The following is a 21,425-nucleotide window of genomic DNA, read 5'->3' as shown; positions in this document are numbered from 1 at the left end:
TAATTGACGATTCGCCAGGAAGGTGTAGACGCTGAGCGAACACTGTGCCCAAAGCAGATGGGGCGGCAGATGGAAGTACAGATTGAATTAGCCTGATCTCCTCGACAAAACAACCGTGAAACTTACTAGGATGGTGGTACGAACCCGACGAACACCCTGTAACCCTTCTTGTCTTCTCGTGTAATGTGTACAAACAAACATTGCTACAACTTATATATATATATAAATATATATATAATGCACCAAACAAATGCAAGAAATCTCAACTTCTAGGCGGACTAAACCGTAAATAGATGCTAAAATATCAAATCTAAGCAAATACAAAAGAACAAAGATATCCTAAAAAAGAAGTTAGACAGAATATACAAATGGAGTAATATTGAGGTGCATCTGGGTCCATGGGAGCAAGGTTGCAGAAGATTACATGCCATAAGAGTTAAAAACATAATTACCTTCCTTCATTGATGAGCTCAATAAATGCAAGCCCTGCATTCTTCTGAATAGAATTTTGCCATTCCTGAAGGGAGAGAAGAAATTACACTTCTTAGAATGTATGCAAATGGATTGTGACCTTGACTGTTTGTTATTGGTCGGAGGGCATCTTCATTCAACACACTTTCACTGTCTGTGCATTGGTTTTAGGTCATTAACGATCCAAGATCGGATAATTGGCATATTTATCAATAACGACACTAAGGGTATTTTCAGCAGACATTAATATACTACGCAATTAAAGACATCTGGCAGAGCAAATGGAGGGCATTTGCCAAAAAGGCAGATTTTTGACAGATTCGTCTGCTCACTGATTCAGAACTTTATTCTGATGGTAATAATCTCTCAACATTTGTCCATTGGTTGCGGCTCCATGTTTTTATTCATAAAGCTTATAGAACAATGTCTTCGGCCACGGGCAAGAGAGACACAATTTACTACCACTCTTAGTAAATGTTCACCTGCAAACTATTATCTTCTTGAGCATTATCAGAACCACCAGAGAGCCAATAAAACGTTTAACTATTGTGGATAATATAAGCCATAGGGCAATAGGACGTGGCATTAGCACACAGCGTCGCCATTAATTGCACAAAGCCTCCGCTAATAATTTTTTCTTAGGTAAAACTATCATGAGAAAACAGAGAGGAAAGATCTGAGACAAAGATCCATGTCAGATGAGCCATATTAATGGGATACATAGTAATACATTTAATAGGAGAACAAAGGACAATGATCGTTTACGCACCCCAATGTGAACCCAACACTACTTGTCACAGAAATGAAGGAATTTTTTTGACACTTGATAAGCATCTAACTATTACAATATCAACAAGTTCAGATGACGGTGATTCCACTGATCATGTTTTGGAGATAAATCCACTGCTATTTTATAGACTCAACTTTTCTCGCAAGCAGTAGTCCAAGTTGTTGGAAGTACTTGATGGCCTTCCACAACATGGGTGGCCACATCTAGTGGATTAAGACTGATAATGCTCGTTAATACTCCTAATTCAATGTATAATGTGGTTATGGGGATTGACTTCTAATCTAAATCATTAGTTGACTACTTATATTATTTATATGTGTGTGTATATATATATATATATATATATATATATATATATATATGAGAGAGCACTTCTGAATGCATTAGAGTAGAATTTATTTATTTATAAGTTTTCATATAAAGCATACCTAGCCCGAAAGCATCAGACTGCTTTATGCAACACAGCAGGCCTTGTACAGATAATAGTAGGCAATAAAAGGAGAGTGCAAAAGAAAAATAATTGTAAGAAAGCACGCTGACAACTTGAAGTCTCCGGACTTATGAGTATGTTACAGAGAAATATGAGGGCAAATATGGAACTGCTGAGGAACATGCAATTTAGGTCATATCATGAGTGCCAATACAAATAACAAAGCAGAACGGAATGCAAGCATAGACAATGGAAGGTGGAGGGTGACAAGTGTCCATCGTAATTCAGTATGAGAAGAACAATCATGCTTTCACACATGGCGGCACTGGTTTCAGAGTCTAAATCTAATCACAGATACAGTTAAGGAAAAGGTGCAGTTAATATACAGATATATTTAAAAGCAATTGCATATGCTACAGAACATCCAATCAGTTTAGATAGGGTTTGCATTCGAGTAGAACTTATTGAAGAGGAAGTCTTTGAGTTGTTTCTTGAAGGCTGTTAGAGAGGTTAAGGCCCGAATTTCTGGTGGGACTGGGTTCCACATTCTGGTGGCACTTCAGAGAATCATTAACACTAGGCCTGTTTGTACCTAAAGGCTGGGATTTCAAGTAGTAGATAGTCAGTCGGTGCTGTGAAGTTGCAGGAAATCACCGCAGGGTTTCGGTTTCCTAACAAGATAGGGTGATTGTTCAGAGTGAATGATTTTGTGGACTAGGCAGCCAACTTTAAACATGAATCTTCCTTCAATATGTAGCCAATTTAGAGACAACAAGATAAGAGTGACCCGGTCAAACGGGGAAGCACCCGAGGCCATGCGAGAAGCAGCATGTAGTGATGCCTTCACTGGAGCTAGATGTGTCTTGCGGAATCCAGATAGGATGGCATTTCCATAGTCCTGCTTGGATAGGACCAAGACTTAACTCACTACTTAAAAGTCATGAACAGAGAGAAAAGGTTTCATCCCATGGATACGTTTAAACTGATAATTTTCTTTTTTGTCGGCATTCTATTATTGTTAAGGAAATTAAAGGCCTGATTTAGAATTTGGAGATGAAGGTATTATGCTGAAAAACTGAAGGCCCAACTACCTCATTTAGAGTCATACGGAACTTAAGCATGTCAGCAACTGAGGCTACTCTGTCTTGCCGCTGACATGCTCTTCGGTCAGCCCCACAGAGTAAAGGCTGTCTGACCCAATTTAGAGAAGGCAGACAAAGGCCAGATTTTACTTTCATGCACCACTATTCAAGTAAGTGAAAGTAAAAAAACATTTTTAAGACCATCACGCCGTGGGAGAAAATTCCCTTTGCTTTGGAATTAGATTTCTAGAAATAAAAAAAATAAAAAAAGATTTTGAAAGTGTACTGTATGGTACTGTCATATTGACAGAGCTGCACAGTACACTTCCAATGTATTGTCAGGAACCGCTATGATGAGGGCACAGGAGGGGGAGGGGAGGGAGGGGGGTGAAACAGGCACAAAGTTTTGGTTGGTTTTGTACTATTCAGCACATTGACACACAGTATCAAGCACATGGGGTGAGACATATGAAATGGGTGTTTTCTTCTTCAGGATCTTTCTATTTATTACAATGGCATGTAGGATAGCTTCAATTAATATATGTTGTCTCAACGAAGCAAATAAGAGACTGAGGGTGGCATCGTACCTTAGGACCCTGCGATTAGATCTGATTTGTCTACAAGAGACACATATTGAAGGAAATAAGAAGTATCTCCTGGAGCAATTAGGGGTTGATGTTTTGGCCTACACTAAGCAAGGGACCAAAACTAGGGGAGTAGCAGTTTTATGGAGAAGAAATGAGTTGGTAGTCAAGAGGAAGAAGGAGGATCAATGGGGGAGGTGGGTTATTCTGGAAGTAGAGGTTAAGGCGCAGAAATTCACATTGGTTACAATTTACGGGTCCACGGAAGACGATCCAGAAATTTTCCAGTTTATTGACGCAGAATTAGCCCTATGGTCTGAGCCGATTGTCTGCTGTGGGGATTTTAACATTCATGATCCAGAGAGTTTGTTCGGGCAGCCAGGGGCGAAATATCGGGGAAGGAAAAAGAAAGTGTTTGGGGCATTAGCCGCCATGGTGGTTCATAACTCCCTGGAGGACCCGTGGGTTAAACTACATCCCCACATGGATGGGAACACCTTTTACTCGGCCCCACATAAAACTATGGTTAGGCTAGATTACTTCTTAATCTCTAACTCTTTGCTCGCTGAGTCACTAATTGAGAAACACCCTCGTATCCAGTCGGATCATAGTCCATTAGTTCTCACGCTAAGGAAGGGGCAGGCTCCAAGAACAGTTACACAGTGGTCTTTCGAGAGAGCCTTGTTAAAGGACCCCGCATACAGGGAACATATAACAGGATGGATTAAATACTTCTGGGACTTCAATAGAGGGACAGCACCTCCGGGGGTGGTTTGAGATGCCTTTAAGGCCGGGGTGAGGGGAGAGACAGTGAGTTTTGTATTGGCAAGACAAAAAAAGGAGAGGGTTAAGAGGGAAGCAGTACAACAGAAACTCCTGAAAGAAGAAGAACATCTAGCTATAGCCATGCTACGGAACTCCCCTTTTGAAACACATCTACTCAAAATAATAGCATTAAAGGCCGAAGCTATAGAAGGCTTCGCTAGGAAGGCAGCTGATAACTATTTAACAAAGAAGGAAAGAACGTATGAGTTCAGTGAAAGGGTGGGACACATTTTGGCCATAAGAACTAGACAGAGAACAGTTACGGCTAATATTAAAGAAATAAGGGAGGCGCAGGGTAATCTGGTTATGGATTCTGAATCAATAAGGGAAGTTTTTAGGAACTTTTATACAGAACTATATGCAGCTGATGATCCAGGGGGGTTGGAAGATATAGAAACCTATCTTAGGGGAATACCTGCCCCAGGCATGCCAGAGGAAGATAGGGAAAGGTTGGAGGCACCCTTGCAATTAGAAGAATTTTTGGTAGCCTTAGGCAGTTTGCCTACTGGAAAGGCAGCGGGCCCGGACCAAATAGCGGTTGAGTTTTACAAAGTATTTAAGGATGTATTGTTGCTGGATATGTTTAATATAATGCAACAGGCACAAGTGGAGGAATCCAGCCCGGAATCCGGGGGGGAGGGGGGGCAGATATTGTGGTAATTTTAAAGAAGGGACAGTCACCAGAAGCTCCCGGTTCATATAGGCCAATCACTTTAATGAACACGGACGTTAAAGTCTATTCTAAAATACTGGCAAAGAGACTGGCAAGGATAATTGAACAATTAGTGAGTCCCACACAACACGGGTTTATACCTGGAAAAGGTACAACACAGCATGTAAGGAGGGTAATCACCATGTTTGACGCCGTAGGTGTCCTAGGGGACCCAATGGCAGCACTATTCTTAGACGCAGAAAAGCGTTTGACAGGGTCTCCTGGGACTACCTATGGCGAGTTATGAGGTGGTGCGGGATTCCTGAAGGGTATATAAAAGCTATACAGGTGTTGTATAAGGTACCCACTGCCAGGATCAAAGTTAATGGAGGCTTCTCTGCTGTGGTAAAGATTGCTAGGGGGACTAGGCAAGGCTGCCCCTCTTCACCTTTACTGTTCGCACTGTATTTGGACCCACTGTTGCGGAAACTAGAAAGTAACCCTGCGATCCCACCGGCGAGGGCAAATGGTTGTATTGTGAAGACTTTGGCCTACGCAGACGATGTGGCCATTCTAACCTCGAATCCATCTTTAGCTATCCAAGAGGTGGAGGCTGAGGCTCAGGTGTTTGGGCAGATATCAGGATATAGCTTGAATAGATCCAAGACCCAGATAATAGAAAATGTATATTCATGTTGTAATGATATAAGAGTGGTCAGTACTGCGGTATATCTTGGAGTGTCAATATCTGCGGATTTGGGTTTAGTGATTGAGAGTAATATTGCCCCGCTAATTTCAAGGGTTAGGATAGATCTGGAGAGGATGAATAACCTACACCTATCTCTAATGGGCTGCACCAACGTCATCAAAATGCTTATTCTGCCTAAGTTTCTTTACCTTTTTAGGTCTATACCCTTACTCTTTGAAGTAAAATGGTTCAATATGTTAGAGGGAATATTGAATAGGTTTATTTGGGCTCAAGGTAAGACCCGGCGTGCATATAGATTTATGTCCCTCCCGAGAGAGAGAGGTGGATGGGGGGGCTCCTGATTTTAGGCTTTACCATATGGCTGCAGTTCTACAGTATATGCAGGGTTTAATTGGGGGAGGAGGGGTGGATCAAGGGGTCACAATTATGTCCACGGAAGTGTATGCAGCAGTGCTGGGAACAGAGACAGAGAATTGTTTTTTAAACAGCGTGGACTTTGGATATTACAAGAGGACGAGATTTAAAACGGTTCTGGCGGTACTGAAAATATGGACTGCATTTTTAAAAAAGGCCGGGTTAGGGAGGTACAATAGATACACCAGGTTGTATAAGAATAAATCCTTTCCGGTGGCAGTATTCGCCGATCCAATAATGGCGGGCTGGGCAGATAAAGGGATTACACAGATAGGAGACCTAAGGGACTTAGAGGGAATAGCCCAGTTCTCAGCTCTCTGCTCTAAGTACGGCTTAGATAGGAGGGATTTTTTTTAAATTTCTCCAGGTAAGGAGCTTTCTTAGCAATAAGCAGGGGGGAACAGCTGGCTTTGAACGGAATCAAATACTGGAAAAAATAAAGCTGGGAGGTGACTGTACGATTAGATCCTTTTATGCAAGCCTTGTAAAAGGGAAGCCCGACGACATTAATAAATTTAGTAACAAATGGGCAGGAAAATTAGGGGAAGAACCGGAAAAATTTCAGGAGTCGCTGGACTTGGGCCGTACCATTTTGTGTTCAGCTCCCCTGCAGTCGCAGCATTATAAGACTTTGTATTCCTTGCATTATACCCCAGCTAAAATAGCAAAGTGGGGAGGATCTAGCGGTACAACCTGCCCTCGATGTAATTCATTGGAGGCAGATATCGTTCACATTTTCGTGCTCTGTCCCCAGCTGTATACCCTGATTAGAGAGATAGAGGGATTCCTGAATAGGACATTAGGCTTACAAGTCTCTTTAACACCCATGTGGATATTGCTGGGGATAGATTCAGAGGAGGATGATATACATAAGGAATTTATGTTTATGGCAATGGCGGTGTATAGGTTAACCATAGCAAGAGCATGGCTGGATAAGAACCCTCCTCCAATGCAAATTTGGGTGGCGTATCTCTTAGCAACGTATAACCTTGAGAAATCCATATATGCACTTAAGGGTAAGAGAGGAAGGCTGCAAGGACTAAAGATTTGGGAGCCAATAGCAAGATGGGAGGAGACTATGGGTGCATAGCATTATGTATTTGAAATGTATTACATATTATGTACCATGAATTGTAATTGGAAGTATGTACTCTGTGCAATGTGCTTGTGTTTGGAAAAAACAATAAATATACTTTGAAAGAAAAAAAAAAAAAGGAACCGCTGTGATAACAGATCCTGCCAATGTAAGAAATGTCTACCGGGGCTGTGGATGTTTCTAAATCCTGAGTACGGTTACTGTGTCATGGTGATGGAGTATTTTACTACTTCACAAAATGTACTCCACACTTTTATGACCAGTGTTTGCTGCCCTCTGAGAGTAACCCTAGTTGGTAAGGGATGGGAAAGATCTTTTCAAAACAATGAGCTGATCACCACTAGAGTGTGTGGAAGGACACACATCCTTTTGTTTTAGTTACCCTCACACACTCTAGTGGTGTCATGCTCCATCATAGGGTCAACCTGACGGCTAAAAATCAGGGTGGGCTCGACCATATTTCAGGGAGCTCTTGAACAGATGTGGCAGGGGGAGTTAAAGATCAAAAACCAGCCACCAGATCCCAGTATCCCTTTATTCATGGATCTGTCTGGGATATTAAAAAACAAAGGTTAATGCGGGTCAAACAGGAGATTTATGGTCCTACGACCCTAGTGCCAACATGCATCAGTCCTTATTGGCCAAATTGGTCTGGGACTTTCTTAAGGGCTGAGAATATAATAATCCTCCCTGGACAAAGAAAGAGGAGGGAAATCCCTACCCTACGTTTATTTTTAGGGCAGATAGCTGCTCCAAAACTGCCAAATAATAGATAATTTATCTGTGTTTAGTGTTCACTCCATTCCATCTTAGCAGAGTAATCCTGTCTCGGGGAACTCCGAGAAAGGGGTAACCTTTTAGTCAAACGGTCATCAAGGGTCCTGCCCCGCAGTGTATCTTGTTCGGTACGGGTCCCAGGGGGCTTTTTGTGAAGTAGTGTACACACACGGGAGGATGTACTACCATTATAGGAATCCTCTCGACCCTTCCGGCACAGGCAGTTCGCTCCTTATGTATGCTATAGTACACTAGTGATGGTGCATTTTACTCTGTCCCCCTGTAGAAGGAGTAACATTCACATTCTGCAATCTAAGTCAGCTCCTAGGTCTTTTATCTAAGGTGAAACAAAGAGATTTGGCATTTTCAGAGATGATGGTGGAGCAGTCTGAGATGTTGGTGGAACATAACCATTCTTGGACTGGAATGGATAAAGAATTCAGTGAGAAGATAATGAACTCTGTCTTATGAGGGGTTGAGCTTGAGATGGTGCAAGGTCATCCATTACTGAATTTTGTCCAGAGCAGAGGCAAAGCCAGGAGGTGTCATCTCCACGTTGGTGGATAGGATATATTCAAGTCCTTTCAAGGCCACTCAGTGGTTCCAAGTAGAGGCTGAATAGGGCTGGGGCTAAAACAGACCCTCAAGGGAAACCTTGGGACTGTTGAAGGGATAGAAAGGGGCATTTACCACTTAGATCACTTGTGAGCAGATCTCTAGGTAAGACTTAAACTGCTCTAGCTATCCCTTCAAAGCTCATATAGTCTATCAAGGTGCAGACCAGATTGTCATGGTTGACCATATCAAAGACCACTGAGAGGTCAAGAAGGATAGGCTGGAATGAGGCTCTATTTTTCATAATTTTGACAGCATTGTCTGTAATTTGCAGGATGTAGTCCCCGTACTCTGACCTTCAGTGAAGCCAGACTGGAGCTCATCTAGCAGATTCCTGGCTTTTACAAAATAATTTAGTTGGATGTTCACACAGTTCCGCAGGATGCTAGCTAGAAGTGGGAGGCTGGAGGTCAGCCAGTAGTTGTTGAGGTCCTTGAGATAATCAACTCTTTTTTTTTTTTTTGTGAAAGCCTTTTTTAGGCAGTCAGGAAAGGCTCCTGGTTAAAGAGAGCGGTTGATAATGTTAGACCGATGTGGCATTAGAACATCACACACTTCTTTAGCTCGGATGGCAGTTAAAGAGTAAAGCAAATGGTTAGAAGGGTTGATCTTGGAGATGTTGTTATGTAGTCCGGTTCTTGAGATGTCCCTAAAACAGGACCGGGTGTAATTGGATTTCCTAGTAAGATAGGGTTGATGGTTTTACCTGGCAGAGAGACTTGGATCCATGAGCTCAATCTGAGTTCTAATGGAATAGCATTTGGCAATGAAGACATGGTTTTTGTATTTTCTAGTACCACTAGAAGTTCTAGATTATTTGTGGAGGGTTTTGGTTGATATGATGTGACCATCAATGCACTATATTCCTACACATGCACAGAGTGCTGGGTAACATCGTTTTGTTTAAATATTGGGGATTTATTCCTTAACAGAGGGTTTGCCTCTTACTAGTGCACATGTTGTTCTTCTTTTCGTCTGACTTTAGGTGACAGTGGTAGGTTTGGCTTGATTTTGTCTTGCCCTAGCGATCTCTAATAAATTGTTTGTTGAGTTCATCAAGTATATAAGCTTATGAGGTAATATGTTAAATAAGTATGTTGTGCATTAAAGCTTACAAATATCATATAGTTGTAACAAGTTACCTTCAGTAACACTCTTTCTGGCAGATACTCTATTTCACCACAGATTCATCACCTTCAGAATATTCTCAGGTGTCAGACTCGATCTGGAAACCTTTTCATTACAGTACCCCCAAATGCTGCTAGGTAATGCTGTGCAGCTCCACACAGACTTTGTTCTGCTGCTGAAATGACTAAGTGGAGCCCCCTATAAGAACCACCCCATCCAATGCATAGCAGAGCTTAATGCAGAGGACTATCTACCTCAACAGAGTCCTTTTCTGCACAGCCTTTCCTTTTTTTGTCCCAAAGAACCCCAGAAAAAAATGATTGTTCACCCTATGGTCATTGGTATGACGCTGGAAGAGTGATGGAATGTCCAACATGGTAAGCACTCACAACTTTAAGCAGGAAGGCTGCCCAAGTCCTTATCACCAGTTGGTCCAGATGAAAGGTGATGTAGGGCGGTTGGACCAATAGAGACAGGAGTTCACTTGCAATGGCCCAAATCGGAGCCAGAAAGATGACTGGGGCCCAATCGTTCCTAATCTCTTCAGAACTTGGGGAAGGAGAGGCAGAGGTAGGAAGATGTACAGGAGTCCCATGCTCCACTCTAGCTCAAAAAGTTTTGACACTGTGCGTTCTCAAATGTAGTGAGAAGATCTAGTCAGGATTCATCCATCTGTTGCAAGATTTCCTGTACCACCATAGGATGTAGATGCCACTTGTGATCTGCCAGGCACCCCCAGCTGAGCTTATCCTCCCCGAGTTCAAGGATCTCACCAGGTAGTTCATGATCAAAGATATGCCCTGAGGTTCCTGCCAACTCTAGAGTTACAGGACCCATGACCCAATGCGCTCTGTTTGTTTCAGTACCACATAGCGAGACCCTATACCGCCCTGCCCTTGATGGACCTCACGCAGGACTTCAGCACCAGAGGAATGGCCTGCAACTCCAACAGATTGTCCTCTAATCTTTATCTCCTCAGATGACCTCCCCAACCCAACAGTGACAAGTCCGGCACCACCGGCAATTCTGAATGGGGAAGGGAGTGAGGCCTACCAGTGGGTCAAATGCAGGTGAGCAGCAATGACGGCAGATTGCATGCAGTCCCCTCCGAAACCTGGATGACATCTGGTTGCCTTGGTACTAACCCCTGGGGAACTTCAGATTCCAATGCAGAGCCCACATGATAGTCAGGAAGCAGGGTCCAGGAGTCTAACAGGCCAAGAAGCCTCAGAGATGCTCTCAATGAGATCCAGGTCCGAGGTTGAAAACATCAGGATTATAGCCCGAATTTCCTAAATGGAGGGGAGGCACTGAACTGCATCGTGTCCATGACAGCTGCCATAAAAGGATAATTGGAGGGGTAATGTCTTATAAGAAAAGGCGATGTAAGGCGACATGGAACATGACGCAGTATGACGATACTCTGTAAAGAATATTTCTGACTTATATATCTATGCACTGTAGCAACTGTTGATTGAAGCCAATAAACATTATTTTAAGCAAGAAAAAAAGGAAGTTGCTGCGACGAAATCAGGTGGGACTTTAGCTCATTGATCAAGAATCCCAATGTTGTCAGATGTTCGCCATCTTCTGTAGGTGGTCCTTGACTCTGGAGAGGCCACCTTTAACTGCCAGTCATTGAAGAAGGGAACAATTGGTATGCGAACATCCAGAAAAGGGAGGTGATCACTGCCATTACTTTAATGATCACCGAAGGAACACTGGTGAGGTTGAAGGGGAGCACAGCAAACTGAGAATGGTCTTGGCTTACCTAGAGCATTAGATAACATCTGCAGGACTGCAGATGGGGCATATAGGATAATACTTGTCCTAAAGATCAAGGGCTACCAACTAGTCACCCCGATCCAGGGCAGACAGCACCTGAGCCAGCATGGGCCTTTTGAATTTGTCCTTCCATGGGGAGGAATTCAGAGGACGAAGATCTATGATAGGCCGAAGCACTCCACTCTTCTTTGGCACAAGGAAATAGTACATATCCATCCCCATTTCTGAGCCTGTGACCTTCTAGATGGCACCTCTTGCATTAGAGTGGACACATGATCCTCTGAGAGCCACTCTGGTGTAGGGGGAAGATGTGGCAGGACAGAAAGAAAGGATAGGGCATAGCTATGCAGAAAGATTTGAAGGACTCATCTGTCAGATGAAATCAATTGCTTCCCAGAGAAAGTACTAGATCCTGTCTCCTAGAGGGTGGATGTGTACCTTTAATGACAAGCTAAAGCAGCTTGCAGGCTGTTACTACATTTGGGGTAGGCCCAGGTGCTGGCTTCAAGGTGGTTGGAGCCTTATCTGTCTCTAGGGCTTTGATCAGGAGGTCAGCTAACTAGCACATGGAGTCAATCTGGTGGTTCTGGGTTAAAGATGCAAGTCCAGTCCTCACTCAGACAGTAGGGCAGCGGACTAGCAGTCCTTCTGGCACAACAGCAAAGTTGTCCTTCTGAGTCATCCACAATTCTAGAGGTGTACTAAAGAGTTGGCTCTGAGGGTCCAATATGTATATCTGGCATTTCTTTCTTTGAACAAACTGAAATATTCCTTTTTCCAGAGACTAGTCTCATCAAATGATAATTAGAGCTCCGAACCCCTATTTAGGTTGAGTCAGAAATATGTAAAAACAAGATGATCATATTCAGACTCACAAATGTTTCCTGCGTGTAGAATGTGCAAATACATGCAAAACGTCAGAGGGCAAACTTCTTCATCAAAGGAAAACCGAGATAAAACTTTACACATAAAAGAGCTTTTTAACATACCTTACAAAGATAGGACATTGTGCTTGGCTTGCAAGCACATAAAACTGAATCCGAGATGCATGTTTGTCTGTTGTAGTGGCACATTGAAAGCAATTTCACTAATGAATGCAATAGGTTAAAGTGGTTTACACACATCAGGTGGGATATGACTGATTTCATGTTCCACTTTATGTTATGTTAGCGGGATTTGTAGAGCATGCTACTGCCCAGAGAAGTCTAGGTGCTGTTCAGTTCCAGCTAAAAGTGTTGCAGGACTGCAGAATTATCAGGAATTAACAACCAGGTCTTTACAGATTTCCTGAAGGTAAGGAGACTGAGAGCTGTTTTTATGCACAGAGTTAGTGTGTGCCATACTTTGGATGCTTCTAGCACAATGCTCTTGCCACCCCACCTTACTCAATTCAATCTTGGTAGTATCGCAAATTCAGCATTTCCTGAGTGAGGGTTTCTGGTAGGGAGATACCATTTAAAGCTTTGATTCAGAAAATCCGGGCTGAGATCAAGAAGTGCCTTATAAGCTAGAGATAGCACCTTAAAGGTGATTCTTTGCTTAATGGGAAGCCAGTGCAGGTATTTTATATTCTGAGACACTGAGCAGCATTTGGGATTTTTTAGCAGAAGTCTAGCTGCACCATTTTGGAGGACATGAAGATTGTTGATATTGTATTTATGAGTAGTAAGAAGTAGACTCTTACAATAGTTGTTTTCGAGAGGATCAAAGAGGTGATTAAGGTCTTTTGCAGTTTGTCAGGTATGAAAGGAATTATCTTTTTGATTGTTCTAAGGGTGCAGAAGGTGGATGAGGTGAGCTTATTCACCTGATCTGTAAAGTTTAATTTATTCTCAATAATCACTCCCAGATTATGAACCTTTTCTACTGGGGTAGGGATAGAACCCATGATAGTTGGCCAAGCTGGTGGAAACCAAACTGATGGCTGGGGTCCAAAAAGTAGAATTTCTGTTTTTCCTGGATTTAGTTTAAGGCAGTTGGAATTCATCCACTCGTGGACAGCCCTGTGCCAGCATCGTCGTTTCCTAAGGATGCAACGATTTGGTTGTCATCTGCATAGGAGGTCAGGGAGAATCCAACGCTTCTTATCAACTTAGCCAAAGGGGACACATAAATAATAAAAAGTTTAGGGCTCAGTGAGGATCCCCGAGGTAACCCGCATGGAAGGGAGAAAGGATAAGAGGTGTAGTTCTCCAATTCTACTATTTGCTCCCGATCTGCTTAGTAGGATTTTAACAGCCCCAGGCCATGCCTGTGATTCCACGTTTAGCCAGTCGACCTATCAGTAGGCTGTCCCTTTCCCTTCATCCAAAGCCTGTCTGATCTCTTCAGTTGCCTTGAAAAAAAGCCATCTCCATGCTGTGCCCTTTTCGAAAAATGAACTGGGTGGGTTCTAGTAGTTTATTAGATTCAATAAAGGTCACCAGCTGGTTGTTCAGGAATGTTTCACTTATTTTGGCTGGTAAAGGAAGACGGAAAATTGGACAATAGTTAGTTGGGTCGTTCTGGTCAACTGAGGCTTTTTTAAAAGAGGAATCAAGGCTGCTTTCCTACAAATACTGGGGAAAATGCGTTTTACACATGACCCGATAGACGGAAGGCTTGTTTGGACGTGATGACATCTGTTGCAAGTTTAGGTATATTAGGCGGACAGGGATTGTACAGAGAGGTTTCCAATATATTCCTAATGTCCTCACTGGGTGGGGCAGTAAACTGGTTCAGAATTTTAGTTGCTTGGGAGGGGGGTTGACCATGTTAGCAAGTAGCATGGCGGACGCCAACTTAGAATTGGATACATTTTTAAAGACTGTTTATACTTTTTCCAGAAAGAAATTTGCTGGAGTATCAAAGGAAGATTGACTAGCAGTCAGAGATTTCTTGTTACAGTTATTAGTTAGTTCTGTAATTGTCAGAAAATGTTATTTAGTCGAGTCTTTAGCTTCTTTGATCTTTCTTGTGAAATATGATGCTTTGATTTTCAGTATAAGATCTATCTTCATAGATAGCTATGCCCGGTTTATATTTCATCTCCTCCGCCTCTTTATAGGCAGTTCTCCATCTTCTTTCCTGCTATTTTTCTTACACTCAATAAGTTACAGAGAGAATCATGGGGCAGAAGGACTATGTTGTTTTATTTTAACCGTTCTAACAGGAGCTAGTCGATTAGAAGCCATTTTAAGCCATCTAATATATTGTTTGGCTGCGGCCTCAACATCATTAGAGAGAACCAGGGGTGTGTCATTCAAAACTTCAATATGAAGGTCTGGTTGCACATTCTGCCAAGCTCGTGAGGGTAAGGTAGACAGTGATTTATTCATGTTGGAATTAGACTGTGGGAAGGATAGTTCAAAGAACACTGTGCTGTAATCGGACCATGCTAGTTGAGATGTTTTTACATTGATTAGGTCGGGGTTATTTGAAAAAATCCCACCTAAAGTATGATCCGCCGGATGTGTTTGTCCCACTACTATTTAATCTATGTCTATATCATGATGCAAGGAAAAAGTGATGGTACCTCAGTTGGTGATAGTTCATACAGTAATTTGGCATGAAGATTTTCCTAGATCTAGTTCTATAGCTGTCAATTGCAGGAGGTGTACTCCCATGTATCCAACTGTATGTCACTTTCTTCAAGGTACCTGATGTAGGGAATGGCATCTTCCACACACCAAACTAATAGATTCCAACATTGTCAAATAGCACAGAGGCCAAATACTGGTGACGGGTAGGACTTTCGGCCAATCTCGAGTACTCCAATATTATAGTGAAACAAGTTCACTACACTTCCTTGGAAACCATACATTTGGATTAAGCAATCACAGGAAGTATTAGAGCATCCCAACACCTTATCTCATCGGCAAAGAGTTGATATAGTGTCACGTTGCTACCATACTCCAAGAGCAGCAAGATGCAAATTTGGCACAATTCAGATATTGGTGCCAATTATCAGGACCGCTGAATTATTACATGCTTCTTTGAATTGGGGTGCCAGGGGAAGGCACAGAGGTATTTCCCTGATCAGAACAGCATGTGAACATCACAACCTTTGTTTCCCTTGTCCAGTCTTCATTGAACATGCCAAAAAGCATCCCTGAAGACTGACAGCGCTGGTCTATCAGATAAGGCAATACTGTACACAGACACACTGGCAGCAATGTCTTGATGGCAACATTTAATGTATATTTTTGGTTTTGCTTATATGTGTTCTTGTTGCCAGTGTACAGTAACGGAATGGACAAACAATTACAGCTTTTTCTTTTATATCTAAACACACTGGTAGGTGAACATACGGCGCTTTTGTTTTATGGTATCATAAGCTATGCAACAATTAACTTGCCATCCTGTGCGTCAGCTAAACAGCCAACAGAATTCAACTTAACATACAACAGATTTAAAGCCACACATAAATGACATGCATTTCCCTTCTGCTTAAGATGGTTTAGAGAATGAGCACAGCGTCATTTCTTCAATGAAGAGTGGCAAATATTTTGAAAGCTAATAGTATACGAATAAGATTAAATGTATTGAGATAAACTGAACATATTAGCCCTAATTTAGTAAAATGTAAGCCTCTGCTCTGTCTCAATGACCGCAGATTTCTCTGTGGGGGTGCACACATTTTTCTGCTAGACACTATGTGAAACAGAAGACAAGGTGTCACCATAATTAGGGTTCTGCTAAAAGTCTTCTCATCGCATTTTTGCAAAGGCCCTGATTTGAGCTCTTCAGACATTTTTTAGGTCCATGATTTTACCTTCACCAGTGGAAAGTTTTTTTCTGCTTAGTAAGCGAATATCCAGCTCCAAGTGAGAAAATGTTTTACTCATCAAATCTAGCCAAGCAGAATTTTTCTCTGCAAGTTTAGCCCATGGGAAAATTTCTCTGCAATACTGCAAACTATGCAGATGTTCTGTCTTCAGTGTAACATTGAGGAACGTGTACAATGTCACTTTGAGGGACTTGTACAAGCACCATAAAGTGTCACAAAAATCATGATTTTCTTGTGTATGTGGCAATAACTTAGTAATCTTCATGATGTTGTAAAGTCTTACACGGACCTTCAAAAAGGATGCAAAAAATCTGATCTGCTGGCTATAAACTGTGCCCTTTCGCTTTTCTTCATCCGTGCTTTCATGTTTTTAGGAAGGAAAACAGTATTCCAGGTCCTGTAACCGGATGTCGAGGTAGTAGGGGGAAGTATTTTGCAAGAAACAGAGAATATAAAAAAATATTTCATTTATTGCAGAATTTGATAACATTCTTCAGATCTGAATCTACTTTTACTGTTCTGCACATGCTCACTTCAGTCAAGTGGTCGGTGACAAGAATAAGAAGAACTTTGTGCACTAAATACATGGTTTCGATGTAATCCGCTGTTGAATGGACAACAAATAAAGTGAGTCCAAGAGAGATAGCCTTAAGCAAAAATCTCTGAGTTTGTTGTAAGGTCTCCTGGAAACACTTATCGAGTCAGGTGCTGAGACTTCCCTCCCAGAGCTCAATCATACATTGGCCTGAAAGTGCTTAAAATTGTATTTTGGAACTCTAATTGAAACTGTTCGATTCTGTACTGATGCAGCTCTGTAGCACATTTCCTCCAAAAAATGAGATGTAAAAATGTTCGGTTACCTAATTATCTCTATACAAAATCGACTTCATTACACAGTTTTATTTTAAATTGAGTGAAAAAAGAAAAACCAAAGGAGGTAATGTTTCCAAGCAAAAACTTACAATGCCATATAGTGATCCGACACAGACAATCATAACTAGTTATGAGACGTTCTGAAATTATTTATTGCACTATTATGACTGCCATTGTTCCTTCCCTTAGGAGGTTAGGGCAGAACACCTAATCTAACCCTTAAGAAAAAAGCCCCGAACACCTTACAAAGGTCAAAAGAAAGGTTAGCAGATCCAGTCAATCCCTGTTTGGCTCCACCAATAGCAATCATGCAGTGGCTTGGATGCTACCACAACCACTGGCTTCAACATATCCACTGGAAGAACAGGGAAAGAGTATTAAAGTATAACAAGGATAACTATGGATGGGAGAATAAGTAACTAAACCGCCTCACGGAAATCTAAGTTTCTGGGGTATCGATCTTCAACCAACATCATTGCTATTTAAGCTGCTAATACTTCGAAAAAAAAGTCAACCCGAGGACTAAAGGACCGGATTACAAAGGATTCTTCAAGTCTTAAATCACAACGGAAAACAAGTGTAATTTTGCATGATTAACTTTCACTTCATTTAAAATGTGAATGTTCAGGCATGCATCTGTGGAATTCCGGTATGTATGTTGAGTGCTTGTGTGTTGATGTGGGGGAGTAGTGAGTGTGTGTTGCTGGTATGCACGGCACTCATCATTTTTTACCATTTGTGGGTGTGTCCGAAGTTATGGAATAGTGAGGGAAATTCCAGAGAAATAAGCTACATTTCCAATGAAATGCAAGTTAGCGGGTATGGCAGTTTGCCAAAGCAGGTTTTGTAAATAACACAAGCAGATATAATCTGTGGTTAAGCAAAGATATAACAAAAAAATGTAAAGGGTGCTCTCTGTCTAAGTATTTATTTGGAAAACTACTTTTCATGATATAAAGGCAGTAGTAACATTGTGAACCAAAAGTAACATCTTACTTCTGAGTAGATCACATTGTTTCAGAATCATAGTATATTTTTTTGCACAGTGAGCACTCAGTGTTGCAGACTCAGGAATGAGCATTCTCATTCCTGCAAGAGCTCAGGAGTAGGCTTGGTATTTTAAACTTTGCCCTTGTCCACAGCTAACTTCATATTTGTTTACCCTTTTCTTGCCCGGTAAATTGAAGTTCATGGCTGTGTACACTTCATCAAGGGCTGCTATGCTAAAAGCAATGTCTATATGTGCATGCACAAAGTTCCACCATTGACTCTGATCATTTCTTGTAATATTACATATCTGTGTCAGTATTTATTATGAAGAGAGTGAGAAACTACAACATGTTTTTTTGTAAAGCACACCTGTTAGACCTGACATATTTTGGTGTGGTTTCCCATGACTTTGTTGCATTCGGACCTCATGTTTTAGACTGTGTGCTGAACGTTGTTTTTGCAGGCTTTATGACCCTGTGCACTTTTTCACTGCTGACCAGGGCTAAAGTGCACGTGATCTGTATCTAAAATGTAATGGCATTTTGTTTCTCTATGGTTGACGTATCGGATTTACTGGTAGGTCCCTAGTATAGTCCACTACATGTGCCCAGGGCCTCTAAATCAAATGCTACTACCAGGCCTGCACCACTGAATGTGCCACATACATGAGTAGCCCTTCAAACATGTCTTAGGCTTGCAACTGTAGAGCCGGTGTGTGCAGTTTTAAACAGCCATTTCGACCTAACAAGATAACCTACTTGTCAGACTTAAACCTCCCTTTTTATTACACACAGGTTGCCCCTAGAGTAGGCCCTAGACAGCCCATAGGCATGGTGCAGTGTACTTAAAAGATAGGACATGTACTTTTTAAGAATTACATGTTCTAGTAGTCAAATACTCATACATGTGTTTTTCACTACTGTAAGGCCTATCTCTCTCATAGGTTAACATTGGAGCTGCCTTGTAACATTTTACAAGGGTAACTGTCAATTGGGAAAACAGAGGAAAAGTAAGGTTGGTGTCTCTGGACTCACAATTTAAAAACACATTTTAGTGAAGTTGGTTTTCAAATTGCAGAAATGAAAATGCCACTGCTAGAAGTTGCCATTTTCTTACTTTAACCTTTCAGTGCCTTGTGTCTGTCTGTGGAATACACAACTGGGTTGGGTGACAGCTGAGTTGTGTGCATTCCTTCTAGATAGTCGCACACAAAAGGAGCTGAGGTGTGCCACTCATATCCTAATGGCCCATCGCCAAGCTGGTGTGTCTTCCTGACTAGAGTGAGAGGTAGGAGCTGACCCTTGCACCTGAATAGGGCTGTGCCTGTCCCTACCCCCTGTAGTGAGTCTGGAGCCATGGCAGGAAAGTGCAAGGTCTTGTTTACTACAAAGACCTTTCTTGGAAGTCTTCCTACTTCAAATGCTTTAGGCTAAAAAGGGTATAAGTATTGGACCGCTGACACCATATACTTAGAACACTTTTGGAACTGAAGACATTCTACCATGCAGAAGAGCTGTTGTACTTCCAGGAGGGACTGCTGCTTTGCTGCTTACTTTGCTGGGTTGGCATGCTGCCTGCAGCTTCATGCCTGTGAGTGAGAGGATTGGACTTGACTCTATACATCTTGCATCTCAAAAGGTTCTCCAAGGTCCTGTTTCTGAAGTCTCTGGGATATCAACGACTTCACCTGCATGCTGCTCGAAGTACTTGGGCACCTCTGCAACACACATGTGGCCCATTTACTGATAAGTCCCTAGTAAAACTGTACTACATGTATCTGAGGCCTGCAAATTAAATACTACTACTGGTCCAGCGTATTGTGCCACCCACTTAAGTTGCCTTTAATACATGTCTCAGACCTTTCATTGTAGCCTTTGTGCAGTTTTAAAAAGTAAAGTCTTTTGCCAGGGCTAAACCTTCCTTTTCAACACACACAAGTCACCACTCATGGATGCCTTAAACAGCAAAGATGGCAGGGTGTATTGTATTTAAAAAGTTGAACATATACTTTTAAGTTTTACATGTCCTGGTAGTGAAAACATTCAACATTTGTTTTTCACTACTGCGAGTCCTATCTCTCAAATAGGATAACATTGGGTTGCCTTATTTTATGTAATAAGTGAGATATTTTGCTTGGGAACAGGTAGAAATGTCATGTTTAGTCTCAAAAGAATTGTAATTCAAAATCCTTTTAAATAATAAAGTCGGATTTTAAGTCACAATTCTGAAAATTTCACTTTTAGAAAGCTGGCAATTTCTTGCCCTAACCATTTGCTGCCTGAAACCTGTGTCCTGGATCTCATGACTGTGAATAGTTGCCAGTTGGCCTTCGTGTGTTCCTCCAAGACAGTTAGACAAAGGGGAAGTGGGTTTTGGCAGGATGGGCCACCCTGCCAGGATGGGAGTAGCAGAGCTGGTCCCTGCCCCACTTATATTCCAAAGGGGATGCACCTCAGCACACCCAAAGAAATTGACACCAGTCTTTTGTCATCCTAGACCTCTTGGAGCCTGGACAGTGATTGAAGGTAATTCCCAAACCAGTTGGGGAGGGGGGTGGGAGTCTAGAAGTTTCTCCCATTTCAAAAGCATGCAACATGTATAAATACAGCACCCTCAGACCAACTCTTCAGTTCACTCCTGAACTGGCGGAGGAAGCCCGGGAGGGCTGCCTTGTACTGCAGAGAACTGCTCTGATACTTGAGGCCTGCTTTGAACCTCAGAGGATTGCCCTGCTGCTTGAGGCCGGCCTTGCAGTTTGATCCCAGGACTGCCAGAGTGACTCCAATCACTAGTTGGCTGGCCTCCTGTTCTGAGCTACAGGGATACACAAAGCCTGACTAACTTGCACCTGGATCCTCCAAGTGGTGCCAACCCGGTCCAATACCCTTAAAAGTCGTGCTAAAGGTGCCCAAACAGCTAGCAAGTAAAACATGGGTCTTCGAAACTTTTCCACTAAAAAGTGGTCTGAGAACGGCAGGAAACCAGGACCTACCCGATCTCCGATCCACCGTAAGTGCATCGCTGGTTGGCCTAACTTCACGGTAGCTCCCACTACTTTCTTCTCCGCACCAAAAACTTTAAAAAATCATAACTCCAGTTCTAATGATTTAGATTTAATTTGTTTTTGTATAATTTTATGTATTAAAATGTACCCTTTTTTGTAAATTGGTGTGGGATTTTTCTTGTGCTGTGTTTACACTTTTTTATGTTTGAGTGCAGCAAAAATACTTTACACTTTGCCTCCAAGTTAAGCCTGACTACTTTTGTGCAGAGCTACCACACGGTTAAGCACATGTTAATTTAGTTACTTTTGTGGTTCACCATAACAGGTATTGTGGTTGCTGCTAGGGAAGGAACTTCACCCCCTCAACCAAAAATCCAATTTCCTACAAATATCAATTTAGATTTTTGGTCCTTGTTCTTCAAGGCATGTAAG

The 21,425-nt window shown here is 42.0% G+C and overlaps 1 protein-coding gene across 7 annotated transcripts in view; it reads right to left on the bottom strand.

The window, feature by feature from the left end:
- Window positions 1-21,425, bottom strand: part of NBEA (neurobeachin) — a 1,787,704-nt gene that overhangs the window by 838,166 nt on the left and 928,113 nt on the right. For all 7 annotated transcript variants that reach the window (XM_078657170.1, XM_078657173.1, XM_078657172.1 and 4 more), the window contains one exon: window positions 453-517. In XM_078657170.1, coding sequence (XP_078513296.1) covers window positions 453-517 — 65 coding nt within the window. The remainder of the gene's footprint in view (window positions 1-452; window positions 518-21,425) is intronic.

This window comes from Lissotriton helveticus, chromosome 8 (genome assembly GCF_964261635.1).
Source record: "Lissotriton helveticus chromosome 8, aLisHel1.1, whole genome shotgun sequence".
NCBI classification, from domain to species: Eukaryota; Metazoa; Chordata; class Amphibia; order Caudata; family Salamandridae; genus Lissotriton; species Lissotriton helveticus.
Note: the sequence above shows the minus strand (reverse complement) of the source record. Positions and strands in the feature narration are given on the sequence as shown.